General features: G+C 38.1%; 1 protein-coding gene across 2 annotated transcripts in view; it reads left to right on the forward strand.

Moving 5' to 3' along the window:
* serinc4 (serine incorporator 4) overlaps nucleotides 1-12,806 on the forward strand; it is a 28,725-nt gene extending 15,919 nt beyond the window's left edge. For both annotated transcript variants that reach the window (XM_088414016.1, XM_088414015.1), the window contains exons 3-11: nucleotides 477-655; nucleotides 3,423-3,502; nucleotides 3,669-3,762; nucleotides 5,314-5,525; nucleotides 6,312-6,407; nucleotides 9,240-9,366; nucleotides 9,487-9,599; nucleotides 9,781-9,934; nucleotides 11,596-12,806. In XM_088414016.1, coding sequence (XP_088270142.1) covers nucleotides 477-655; nucleotides 3,423-3,502; nucleotides 3,669-3,762; nucleotides 5,314-5,525; nucleotides 6,312-6,407; nucleotides 9,240-9,366; nucleotides 9,487-9,599; nucleotides 9,781-9,934; nucleotides 11,596-11,803 — 1,263 coding nt within the window. In that variant the 3' untranslated portion in view covers nucleotides 11,804-12,806. The remainder of the gene's footprint in view (nucleotides 1-476; nucleotides 656-3,422; nucleotides 3,503-3,668; nucleotides 3,763-5,313; nucleotides 5,526-6,311; nucleotides 6,408-9,239; nucleotides 9,367-9,486; nucleotides 9,600-9,780; nucleotides 9,935-11,595) is intronic.
* Nucleotides 12,807-14,533: the final 1,727 nt, after the last annotated feature.

Below are 14,533 nucleotides of genomic sequence, written 5' to 3' on the forward strand. Positions count from 1 at the left end.
GCAATTGGCCGGGGAAACCCTGGACTAGTTGCCAGCCGATCGAAAGGCACCCAGAGACAAACAACACTCACAATCACAACTAAGGGCAATTTGAAGTGTTCAATAGCTTTAAGCAGTACCACAATATTAAAGAGCTCATATAACATGTCTCACACTTTCAATAATAAGTTTTAAAGTCTTGTAAAAGAGGTACAAGGACATTTTTTCTAAAAAAAAAAAAAAAAAAAAGAAAGTCCTTTGGGGAAGCCGTACTGGTTTCTTTTTGTTTTTTTCACTGACGCCACCCTAAAGAAAAAGGGGGCAAGGAACAGATGATGGAACAGAATGTTAATCGCAATCGAGCCTTTCACTAGCAGCTATGCAAGTGTTTTTTGAATGTTTTATTCAAGGTGGTGAATGAAGATTCTCCACATGTAAAAATGCAGCAATTTGATTATGTGAAGACCGGAGTGATGTACTGTTTGTGTTTGTTTCAGGTGCCTTTCTTTAACATGGTGTGTGATCAGGCACATGGTGGAGGCCATTGTGAGATGCTCGTAGGCTACTCAGCAGTCTACAGGGTCTGCTTTGGCACATCCTGTTTCTACCTAATGTTGGCCATCTTCCTTGTAGATGTGAAGTCTAGTCAGGACGTCCGAGCCCTCATACACAATGGGTCAGTTGTAATGTTTATCTCATCTTTTGTTCTTCAAATGTGACTCCTTAAAATGAAATGAAAGAATAGACTGTATAATACTTTCAATCACTGGTGTCATACTTAAGGCCCGGGGGCCAGATTCGGCCCGCCGCATCATTTGTTGTGGCCCGCGTAAACCTGATTTGACTTCAAGTTTCAGACTAAAATACCAAACTTGCAGTTGTCTTAAAAAAAAAAAAAAGTTTTTTTTTCTTTCCCAATGTGTTTTCATCAGTCGCTGATTTCAAAACTAGGTAAGTGTGTGACAAACATGCTTAAAATGTATTCCGGCCCTCTGACACATACGATAACCACAATGTGGCCCATGGTAAAAATGAGTTTGACGCACCTGCTTTAGATTCTACAACTTAAGGCCAGATCCGGCCTGCCACATCATTTTATGTGACCTGCGAAAATCTGATTTGACTTCCAAGTCGTCTTAAAAATAACTGCATTATTATTTTGTTCCTGATCAGTCTTTTCAACAGTTTACACACTTAAAATGTATTCCGCCCCCTGACAGAAACTATAACTACGATGTGCCCAATGATAAAATTACAGTGTAATTAAATATAGTTAATGCTTAACGATGAATTAGAAAATACAGTAAAAATCATTCACGGTTCATCTAACATAGAAAATCTTCATGAATTTGAATAGCAGTATATGTCTGTATTCGGTCTTATCGCACCTTTACTCGAATCCAATCTCACGTAACCTCGTTAGCTGTGAAAGGTACGCTTTACTACAGTCTATAAGAGGAAAGCGTTTGTCCCTTCTGCTCACCTGACCTCCAGCTGGTCTATTTTAAACTCTTTGTTGTCACACTTTCCGCAGCCGCCTGGTCGATTAGAGCTATGACGTGCTTCGGATTAGGTTTTGACATGCTGGGTTGCTGGCCGTCTCTGCCGTTAATCTGCTCAGAGTAAAAGTTTTATCTGGGCCATAACGGAAGATTCCAGGTTCTTTGGCAAACTTTATTGAGCACGTATAGACCAAGGAGGTCAAAGTGGGTAGGGGTGGAAGGGGTTAGCTAGTTTACAGGGGGAGACTGTTGTTTTCATATGCATAGCTTTCTTGATAAAAAGAAAGTTCAAACTGTAACTTTGTCCTAATGAAAAATCTTGGAGTTATAAAATAATTTATTCATAGAATTTTTGCGTTTCCACCACGGGCTTTCAGTGACGTGATATTTACCTCTATCTAAATGATTTTGCCTCATAATATCATCAATATGATACCAGGACTTGAGAACTATTGAAATTGAAATTACAAATAACATTCTTGCACTCACCAATGCGGATCCACACTGTGCCTCATATTTGAAAATAAAATCCATCTTTTTTTTTTTCCAAGAGGACTTTGATGGCTCAATTGAAAGTCCATTAGTACATCTTTTTCAATGGACACGGTTGGGTAATGCTGTAAGCTGTGTCTGTTCGGTCATGTTCCAGGCATAAGTTTGAAGAGGCATCAATGTTGAGAATAGGAGCATCTGTTGGACGCAGGGCGGCCAAACGTTTTTGAAAGTACCGTAGCTTTTAAGTGCCCAGACAATATTTTGTGTCTCATAGCGGCTTTCGTGAAATCATTCAAGTTGACAAACCCAGTAAGGCGCCAACATCAAACCAATCAGATGCAAACAACAGACATTTCCAGCTATATAATTTGCAGCGTTTCACAGACGCTGTTAGCCACGGGTAACGTTCCTAGTTACTTATATGAAACGTTTTTCCTGCTGAGGCAGACCTGCTTCCATGGGGGTAGGCCAACCTCTCCTCACAATATCAACTTTTCGTGGAAGGTCCATCATAAAAATGGTGTGTCAGGTATATCTGTAACCAGTGTTGGGCAAGTTATTTCAAAGTTGTAATGCAAGACAATACACAGAATTTGGTTTTGGGTATTTTCATCCCCTTATAATTGAGCTTCAAAGCATAGCATTGTTCGTGCTCTAGGCAAACACAGTTAGTGCATTTCACAAGATCAGTGTTAATATTCAAATTTAAGTTCAGTCGTCTAAGTTTGTTTTGTCCCCACTCTCAATCCTCCACTTGTTTTCGTTTCGCAAAGATCGCGTTAGTATGGCACCGCTCTAAATGTTTTGTCAAATTACTGGTGCTATTTGTTGAAGTGGACTGCTCTTTAGGTGTTGCGCACAAAGTGCACCTAACTATTATATTCTTCTTGTCTTTATCTTTGGAGATCTGAAAGTAATGGCCATAGGTCCATCTTGTGTATGTATTGTCCATATTCAACATGCCGTCTGCTGCTGCCGCACTCATCTCTGAAGTACACATTTTTCCTGGACTTTTGTCCTACAACCGCCGTGTTTTTGGTGCATATATATATATATATATATATATATATATATATATATATATATATATATATATATATATATATATATATATATATATATATATATATATATATATATATATATATATAAAACTTTACATAAATCAGTAGCAAACCAAAGTGCTGTATCTACTTTTCACAAAAATACATTTGAATTAAATTTATTAAATGCTATTGGACCATGACCACTTATGATAATCCATTCTGTTAATTGTAAATTAATTCCACCTATAGTCTTTTTTTTTTTATCCTATCAGCAAACGACAACAGGCATATATAACTCACCTAAGGCATCCTTCATTAAGCAGGACAGTTACTGTACGTCAAAATCATTACAGAGACCCCTCCCACAAATCCATTAACACCCTTTTATGTCATCACCCAGCTTCTGGTTCCTGAAACTTATCACCCTGCTTGGAATGTGTGCTGCTGCCTTCTTCATCCCAACAGAGTCATTTCTTCATGGTGAGAATTCAATGCACTGTATATCATTTTAAAACCCGCTAGAGGGCAGCAAAGAATTTCTTATATTGAATTGTTGCTCCAGTACAAGGTTGAGAAGCGCATCATGACCGTTAATTCGGAAAAATGTCACACGAATGAAAGTTTTCTCCTTGTCCTTGACACTCAGCTTGGCATTACGTTGGTGTGGTGGGTGGATTTGCCTTCATCCTCATCCAACTTATCCTCATCACAGCTTTTGCACATACCTGGAACAAAAACTGGTGAGTGTGGAGTTAATTATGAAAATACACAGTGTATTTCTTAGCATATATATATATATATATATATATATATATATATATATATATATATATATATATATATATATATATATATATATATATATATATATAAATTAATGTAAAATTTACACTATGGATTGATTCCAAATATAGTATTTTTAGTATTTTTAGTCTGTGTATAAGTCAAGTTTTTTTTTTCCTCATTTTCAATCCTCATATCAGGGGAGGTTACCTGCATAACTCAAAACGAGACTAATTTTCTCCACATATCTATGTTTGAATATCATTAATTTGGATGTGAAATAAGTAATATCATGTCATTTACAAGGAGTAAGATGATTACGGTATAAAGTCTAATTAGTATGCCGTATTAGTATTAGTATATACAGTTTTAGTATGTATTAGTATGTCGTATGTCTAGTATGGATTCTTATTGCCTCTTTGTTGTCAACGAGGCTGCGTGGATCATTGTTCCGGCGTATTTTGACCCATTATGAAAAGGAAAAGACGGCTTAACTTGTCAAGGTAAAAATGCAAGAGGCATACGTTGTCAGCAAGCGGGGGGAGGAACACAGCAACCACAGCACCGAACCACACTCTGATCTTGCTACAGTTGTCACTTGGGTAAAGAAGGCTTCAGCAAAGCATTTCTGGAGACTTCCATTTCAAACAAATTGGACGGGTCCAAAAATGACGAACATGAAAGAGCAACAAGGATGTTTGCGCAAATGACAAAGAGATAGGAGATGGCGTCCAGGATTTAAATGGGAGGAGCTATTTGGCGTGTCAGATAGTGATGATGATTTTGAGGGCTTTTTGACAAATTCTTATTCAATTGTGTCAGAAAATAAATCATCAAAACTTGTTAAAACTATGTTTTTGTTCATTGAAAATTCAATACTCCAATCTATCAAACATCAAACAAAAGTCAACAGTGAGAGCAGAATAATGTAGAACCATTTTTCTTAATGTTTTTTCACAGTGGTCCACGTTCCAAGCTGGTATTGTTCCAACAAATGCATGTTGCTTACAAATGTTGGTTACAACAAAGAAATCATCTCCCAAGAAGAATCACTTATCTGTTTTTCATTCATCGGAACCCATTGTCTTCTTTTTATTCCAACCCACTTTTGCTTTTGCTTTCCTGTCCTTCACCCCGAGTCACATCTGCAGTGATATGGCGTCATCACTCCAGCAGCTAAGAGGATTTATTCATTCAGGACTTTTCCCGAGGCAAATCCTCAAATTCCCACATTCAAACTAAGCCATCAAAAAAGGCAGTGCACAGCACTCTGTCTGCAAATGGTAGAAGTTGATGTTGCTCAAAATTAATCTGACATTCTGGGGTGACCATAGCAACGACAGACCTGCTATTTCTAGTTTGAATAGAGTGAATACAAATGATATCATTTCGCTTATTAAATACTGCTTGCATACTGTATGCATTTGTGACCTCAAAAAAGTCACTGATGGCCTCAGTTATGTGAAGTTAAGATCGAGTCAGCACCTTAACTGAATTCTTCTTTCTAGGCTTACTGGAGCAGCAGAAAATAAACGTTGGTATTTGGCGGTGATGTGCGCCACACTTTTCTTTTACACCATTGCCACGATGGCCTTCACCTTCATGTACAAGTACTACACACACCCCATCGCCTGCCAATTCAACAAGGCCCTACTGTGGATCAACTTGGGACTCTGCTGCTTCATGTCCTTCATTGCTGTCACACCATGCGTAAAACAGAGTAAGTCCAGAAACACGCTTGTAAGTCTTGACTCACAGTTGCTAAATAACACTCTGGCTATCTCGAGCTATGCAATCATGTTCCTCACTGAAACATCTGGGGCTGTGGATGATCATTATTAAATGATCTGTTTCACCCTTCACAAACACAGCAGACCTGTTGTGCCTGAACATGTTGGATTTAAACACCAGCTGCTAAGAAACTTCTAACCTCAATATTTTGATTTGAGATCATTAATTTTAAATTATAATTTGTATCGCAAGACCCACAAAGTGATATGTGATCAGAGGCTAGGTTCACGCTGCAGGGCTCAATGCTCTATTCCGATTTTTTTTTTTTTTTTGGTGAGGTCATTCACATTTCCAAATAAATGCGAACTCTATGTGACCTGTGTTTGAATGCTGAAGAGCTCAAAATTACAGTGGCCCTGAATTGCAAATCTCACAAACAAAATCTAAGCAAACAAAACAACAAAAAAATCCTTACAAGAGAGAAGCACTCAAGAATAAAGAAGAAAACAAAAAAAGAAACAAACAAGAAATAAGACTGAAAAATAGAAGAAGCATATATATATATATATATATATATATATATATATATATATATATATATGTGTGTGTGTGTGTGTGTGCGTGTGTGTGTGTGTGCGGTGCATGCGCGTGTGTGTGTATATGCATTATATGCATACTGCGTATTACAATTTACACACGTTTTATGTTTGAATTCTTTTGTACTTTCACAATAAATTCTCAAATTCTGACTGGGTGTTGTATAATGTATTTTCAGAGCAACCGCGATCAGGGCTTCTTCAGGCATCCATCATCAGCTGTTATGTCATGTATCTCACGTTCTCTGCGTTATCTAGTCGCCCCCCAGAAAAAGGTAAGCTCAATTGAACTGAAGAAGAAAAGAATAATCCTTTTTATTTGTTAGCAAGTCACACATATTCATACACACGCACTCATGCACTTGGAAGCAATTAATATTTATGGTGCCTTGCTTGAGAATACCACAGACACGGATGTATAAATTGGTTTGGAGCCAGTTATTTCATGACCCTTAAAAAACAATCTGATAATAGTATGGGGATGACTATACCTTCAGATTGTGAAAACGGAAGAAAGCAAAGTTGGCCATTTTTGTTGGAACAATGGCTTACATTTTCATTCTACAAGATGTTGGAGTGTGTCTGTTGGACCTTCCCTAAACTGTCGGGCTTCAAGTTGGAAGCATAAAGTTGCAAACACAGTTGATGAACAATTCTGATTGAAGAGAATTTACTATGGCATTGACATGCCACAGCGAGTCAACATTTTACATCGTACAATGGTACCTCTACTTATGAAATTAATACATTCCGGAAGTCATTTCGTAATGCGATTTTTTCGTAACTAGAGGCGATTTTTACATGTAAAAAGCCTAATCCGTTCCAACCCCCCCCCAAAAAGCTCCTAAACTCTCAAATTGATAATATTAATTTTAGCAGTTAATATCAATGCAGTTCATTTGTTTGTCCTAACGTTGTTTTGGTCATTTAGCATTTTTTTTATTTTACATTTCTAGTGATCTCGGCATCAGTCCACAGGAGGGTGACTGTGAAAGGGTCATAACGTCCTCAAATATAAACCTAAATTTAGTTTCAACTTTAAAAAAAAAAAAGAGGAGTGGGGGTACCTAATAGTAAAAGTAACTACGTTGTATATTTTTATACTTGTGAAATTTAAATAGGAATACAGTATTTATTATGTCATAATTATAGTATTATGACTATTGCATTATGGGCATCCAAACCAAGCTAATCACTGATGTAATTGAAAGGCTTGCAAATGTCATATATTGGGTGCTAGTGCCACCCAGTGGTTTTGGGGTGTCAACACAAAGCTAAATGTGTTAAATTTGACACCTATCGCGTGTAGCTCTCAAGCTCCTGTTTGCAAGCTTTTAGAAGGGACGGCAGCGTGGCAAATTGAAAGTCGTCATGTTTTGACAATCTATGCAATATTTTAGTCTCTAGTGTTTTTTGTATGCTTTTCCTTTGATATCACGTCACGTCAAAAACATCAAAACGCCCGAGTTGGGTCAAAATTTCCCCCAGGGGTTAAGGTCAAGCAAAATACTTCCTGTGTGTAATGTTCAACCTTGCCGCTAACGTGCTAACATCAGATGCTGACGTCAGACGTGACAGCACGCTAGTTAACTAGCGATTCAAGACGAAGTGTTCAGTGTTTGTTTGTTGTTTGTGATGATGGATTACATTACGATCTTATTAGAGCGAGCGAGCGCTGGTGTCTTGCGATTTCACAATCATTTCTATGGATTGGTTTAGCTCAGGGTTGTCCAGATCCGGTCCTCAAGGGCCGCTGTCCTGCATGTTTTCCAGGTTTCTTCCCCCGACACACCTGATTCAAATGATCAACACATCAACACGCTCAGCAGAAGCCTGATAATGATCCCTATTATTTGAATCAGGTGTGTGAGGGAATGAAACCTGGAAAACATGCAGGACGGCGGCCCTTAAGGACCGAGTTTGGACAACCCTGGTTTAGCTGGTGGTTCTCTGGACAAATATTAGAGACTTGAATGAAAATTTGCGTCAGAGTCCTCTTTTCCATGGTGGCATGCAAATAGGTGTTGGTGCACAAGCACACACACTTACACACATGGAGATAATCTGAGATGAGATGTGCTCTGACATGCATGCTGGGCTAGTGGCCTGTGGCTAGACTAGACTGACGGATATTTGTTTCGCATTCCTCTTGAATCCATTGACAACATAATAACAGAGGCACAAAACTCATTACATGCCGTATAAAAACTGCAATTAGCTGGCTTCAGACAGGTGAAGAAGGCTCAGCTGCAACATAAGATCGAGGGAAAAAACATACCTCATACTTTTAATTACGCTATTTACTTCACATTCAGGGCGCAAACCTTCAATTTTCCTGACTCTAGACAATCTTTTCTCCCCAGAGCTATTAACACTCTGAAAAACTTGAAAATAATAGTGAGGGCACTCCTGAGAAGCTATGACTTCTACACTATTTATTCTTTATTTATATATCACTTATTCTCCTTATTGTTTATAAAATTAACACTCACCAATTGGAGCAGTGCTCCTAATTTCATCATACGCCCCTGTACAATGACAATAAAGGTATTCTATTCTATTCTTTTCTCTTTTTATGAGCTCTATATGCGGGCATGTGCATTTGTGTGCTGCCCCATACTAGTGTGTATGTGTGCATCTGTGTGAGTGTGTGTAAGTTTTAGTTTTTGGCTAATACACTACTTTCGCACACACGTTTCAGCCTCTTTTGTTCGCATGCATACACGCGGACACACACACACACACACAACCTCGACAACTATATGGACCTTTTATGCACTCTGTTCCCCGGCACAATGAGCAAAAACATTATGTAACTATCGCAGTACCTGCTACTCAGCTACTTGCATACCTGACTTGCATGCATGTACAGCTAAGCCACACACAGAATCACAGTCACACAAAGATACACACAAAGAACACATTCATCAGAGTTGCAATGGAAAAGACAACTCAAAAAGTAAGACATGCTCTCCCTGTGTTGAGATCGTGTCAATGTGTAATTTTCAACAAAGAGTTAACATGGTTTTCTGTAGGCTATATTTAAAATGGACAAGTCCGCCTTTGTGTGGCGTCATGTTAAGTTTCTGTTTTCTTTTCTGTGTTAGTTGTGTACCAGGGAATGAACATGACAGTTTGTTACCCCAGCATGGGGCAAGATGGCATCCAGAATGAGAGCAATGCTGTGGCCATCATCGGAGCTGCGATTATGTATTGCTGTGTTCTTTTCGCATGGTAACTAAGACACACCATGATATCAGACAAAAGTGAACAGTTAGTGAGCGCAATGTATAACATAGTAAAGCCATTTTTGAAGACACATTTCTGGAATGAATGCATTCTATGTTTCCCCAGCAATGAAGCATCCTACCTTGCAGAGGTATTTGGTCCCTTTTGGATGATCAAAGTTTACCGTTATGAGTTCCAGAAAGCTACCTGCTGCTTTTGCTGTCCAGAGGAGGAGGAAGGTTTGTACTGGGGTAAAAAACATGCCTTACTTACTACGGCCGCTTCCCTCATCATTATAACAGAACCAGGTCGTACACATTGTCAAAATTGCCAGCTTGTTGATCAGACATTCATATTTTGTTCTGTTCTGTTTTGTGACTTGGTTCATCATGTCTCCGGCTTCTTTTTATGCTCTTTCAGTCGAGGAAGAGTTTGTGATTGATGATGACAACAAGGGCTGTCAGAAGGTTATCCATAACGAAACGCAGAGAGTAGCCTACAGCTACTTCTTCTTCCATTTTGTCTTCTTCTTGGCCTCACTTTATGTCATGATGACCCTCACCAACTGGTTCAGGTTAGTCGATGGCAGTGTGGCTTTGCTGGTCAACATTCCCACATGCAGCAATGCTCCTTTTTCATAGCCACGAGTCGCCCTGTGAGTAGGTGCTCGGATGTTTAAATACGTAGAGTCAAGCAAGTAGCTGACCAAACATGATTGAAAAGCAGAGTTTACACTTGAAATTCCAATGTATTACAAAAGTTAGGACGATCCCAAAGCTTCCTTTCCTCTTTGCCGGTCTAATCCAGCCGCTCGTGTGGGATTGACTCAAAGAACTTCCTCCGCAATGACAGTAGTAAAAAGTAGTACCGTTCTCACCTGACTGGCCAGTCAATCTGTCAGTATGCCAGAGGAAACAAACATATTCATGTTCAAATGTGGGCACTTTGTCAGCACTGACAGACCGTCTGTCAATCCGTCACAGACGTTTGCTGACGGGCCGACGAATGACAGGAATACTAAAACTGTAGTGAATTAAAAATGTCGGAAGTGCATCTTTTATCCTTTGTCATACTCATGATAGACATTACGGCAGATGTCCGTCAGACGTTTGTCAGCCTGCTACTCTCCTTTTTACATACTTAAATATAATTCAATTAACTTGCATAATCATCTGCTATGTTGCTGTATCTTATTGGTTTGAACTACGATCAGCCTGCAGTCAATGTGACAACAGTCGCCTTACAGTGGCGCAAAGAACTGCAGTCACATGTTCAATTGATTGAATCAACAGTGTTGATTCAATTTACTGCTTATTATTCACAGCCATAACATGGCTGACTTTACTAGAGATTTTTTGTGGTTGCTTCCTTTTTAAGTCCTGGTTTTAAAACACAAAACTCACACTGTATACTGTACTGCACCGTACACTATAAAAGTTAATAATGTTTAGAATTAAGTGTCAAGAGATTTCTTGAGTTATTTTGCTTTTTGAATATGTTTTACGTCAAGAAAATGCTTGCTGATATGAGCATTCTGGGATGCAATTCCACTGCAAGGCAGGCACTTTTTCAAGCAACCAATGGTCTGCACCTAAGTTTGCCTTCTTTCTCTGAGTGGCTCATGGCCAGAAAATGCAAGATAGAAGTTTCTTAATTCCCTAATCATTGACTTTTGTTTTTAGTAAATTCATCCCCAGCAATACTTTGTTTTGCTTGTAGTGGATATAACAGATTAAATGTATACGCATTTGCGATTTAGACATTAAGACGTGTTAATGAAACCGTCTTTCATAGTTCTAGGGTAGGCAGGTATAAATGAGAACTGACATCCAACCACAGCAGTATAAACCCTTCCAGTGGGTACGATTGATAAATGCACTCTTGTCCACTACTCTCCCTCAGATGTGGGTTAGTAAACTTGGCTTTGTGTTGCTATTGAATTACTGTGTTATGTTTCAATTGCTGTGTTCCTGTAGAACCATAATTTATATTCTGAGGACTTTGTACAAAAACAAAAAAAAGAAATAGTATGTGTGCGGATCGACGTAGACCTGACAAATGATGGACCAGATTTTTTTTTTTTGTACAATTTCGACAAAAATATCCTGACAGAATGATGATTACAATTTAGAAATGAATATTGTAAACGTGTTTAAAAATCTCCCAAAATTTGAATTTGATTAACAATTTGTGAGCAGTTTTAAGTTGAGCTTTGAAATGTGTTTCCTCTCCCAGCTATGAGTCGGCAGTCCTGGAGACCACTTTCACCCATGGGAGCTGGTCGACTTTCTGGGTGAAGATGTCGTCGTGTTGGGCCTGTGTGGTTCTCTACCTCTGGTTGCTGCTGGCCCCCTTGTGCAGCTGCCAAAATGATTCCAGACCACGCAGATCACGCATCAAACGACGCTCGCCATCCTCGCGTCACGTCACCGTCAGCGTTTGACATTGGGCATTTCCGATCCGATGCCCTGTGAGTTTATTCCTCTTCACAGATGCCCCCATCGAGGTGGCGCCGATGTAGGTCACATGGCTCACAGGTCAAAGACTCACCGTGCTGTGAGATGGTCTAATCAGCGGGCCAAATGGTAAAGCCTGAAGTCGCAAACTTTATGAAGACTTGACTGTATAAATTGCCAAAGTGAACGAGAACAGATCAACTGTTGCTCTGTAAGGTGTTGGAAAATACAATGAATAGGTGCACATATTTTGTCACTTAAAGAGAATTTTTACACTGCTATGGAAACAGAAAACAAGACTTCACCACTGTGACATTATCTGTTTTCTTTTGTCCTTTCGGAAAAGACAATTTTATTGTTTTGGGTTTTTTTTTCATCTTGAAGCCAGATGTCAGCCATTTTAGATTGGACCCTGACTGATGTAAATGATGAAATGTTATCATGCCCAGATGACACTATATGTATAGATGTTTACTTTTGTGTTTTGGTATGACAACTGGACGTAATATTTTAGCTCAAACATTGTTTACACTTTACAGGTCTAATGGTTTGAAACTGTAAACAGTTTGGCATCATTTTCGACACTGCTTCAATCAAGTGAGAGAGATACGTTCCAATTATGATTTTTCATTCTTGGAATAGAAAATGGTGTTTTGACTAAAACACTAAAAGAAAAATAACAGACTTTATTAAGACTATGTTTCTATATGAAAAAATAGTTCATAATATCTACTTCATTAAACTGGTAACCATTATTAGAACAAACTCGGAATGTCATACGAGAAGCACCATTTGCTCTGTCTTTGCTAGAACTTGTAGAGCATCTGCACATTAGCACCTCTCACTCATGACACTGTATTTGAAAAATAACACTCAAATTAAGATGTCATCAAAGCAACAGCAGGGTTAGTCTGACCTATGGCTTCCCCTACAACTGTGTGGTAGACTTATATATATATATATATATATATATATATATATATATATATATATATATATATATATATATATATATATATATATATATATATATATATATATATATATATATATATATATATATATATATATATATATATATATATATATATATATATATACAGTGGTCCCTTGCTAGTTCACGCCACGGGCCCTCTTTGGACGTGGAACTACTGCAGAACACATATTTCGCATATTTACTTAAGTGTAAAATGATTAAACCTCATACAATGTACAGTAATTGAACAGTTCCCCCATTCCTTCGAGGACTCGTGCAGCTGCGGTCATATTAGCAGCGGTCTGGACATTGAACTAAAGTCAGATCTAAAGATTAACGTCATGATCAAACATGATTACAATGGAGAGTTTACACTTGAAATACAATTTTATTATGAAAGAAATCTAGGTAAGACATTTCCAACGTGCTGGAGAACGTCTACTGGCAGAGGAGCGAAGATGACGTTCACCAGACCTTTGGATGTCTCTTACCCAGATTTCTTTTATAATAAAATGGTATTTCAAATATGTGATCTTGTTTAATCATGTGCAGATCTGACCTTGCTGCTAATATGACCGCAGCTGCGGGAGACTTCAAAGGAAAAGGCTAGTTGCTCACTTAATGTACAGTGTATAAGATTTAGTCATTTAAGAGTGAAGTAAATATGTGTACTGCAGTCATATTTGTCTTAAATAATATGTATAGCAATTTGACTTTTCACATTTAAAAAAAACTTTTTTTTTAATTGGAAAAGTGTAGGCGCTACTTTACTTTTTGCGGGAGGATTCCCGTCCCCATTCCTATTATCGGTAAAAAACGAGGGATCACTGTATAACAGTTTTTCCGACTTTAATACAGAATTTCCATACTATCATAATAAATTTGTCAAAACAATTTCAAGTATCATTTGAATGAATATTAAAAGTAACATCGGGGCTAAACATGCTATATTCTGGCCAATAGCCAAAGATTTTATTTTTTTGGTATTACAAATAGGATTCTAAACCTTTATGTATCATTTAAGATTTTATCGTATGACAAGGCAGCTAAAAGGGAATTCCTGTGGGGGAAAATAAGACTAAATAAGCAATGAAGATGAATTTTCTTGAGGGCTTAAGTTTCAAGCCATCGCTTATATCATGTGAATTACTTCTGATCAGTCCACTCTTTAGGCTCTGGCTTTATTGTCAGTCAGAACAGAATAATTGAAAATAGAAAATAGGTGGATAAATATTCCACATACAGAATCAAATGTGTTTATGTTTACAATATATTTGTGCATTTGCTACCCTGATAATGCAAATTGCAAGCAAGCAGTGCTCAATGAATTTATTTCCAGAAAGGATAGAAGCTTTTTGCCTCTTGCCTTCAGAAGTAGTCTGTGATTATTGCAAAATCGATAAAACCTTATTCCATTAGTGAAATTATTGAGGCAAACATGCCTGTGTATGGGCAATACAGTACTGCAGTATTACCACAGTGCACACAGTAAAATAGTTTAAATGTAGCAGTGTGAGATTCGTGTGAGGAGAAATTACTGTTGAAATACTGAGACAAAGTTTGTTGTAAATCAAAGTACTTGCTTCCCAGACTGAACATTCTTGTAGACGCTGATTTGTGTTACACGTGTCGCATTGCTAGTGAAGAGAGCCCAAGCCCGTCTGTGATGACTTGCTTACAGTTGATGAACAGCAGTGGTTCAGTTTAAGTCTCCCTAGTTAAGTTGTATTCATTATTGTTG

This window comes from Hippichthys cyanospilos, chromosome 4, assembly GCF_059441005.1.
Source record: "Hippichthys cyanospilos isolate Australia breed blue-spotted pipefish chromosome 4, RoL_Hcya_1.0, whole genome shotgun sequence".
NCBI classification, from domain to species: Eukaryota; Metazoa; Chordata; class Actinopteri; order Syngnathiformes; family Syngnathidae; genus Hippichthys; species Hippichthys cyanospilos.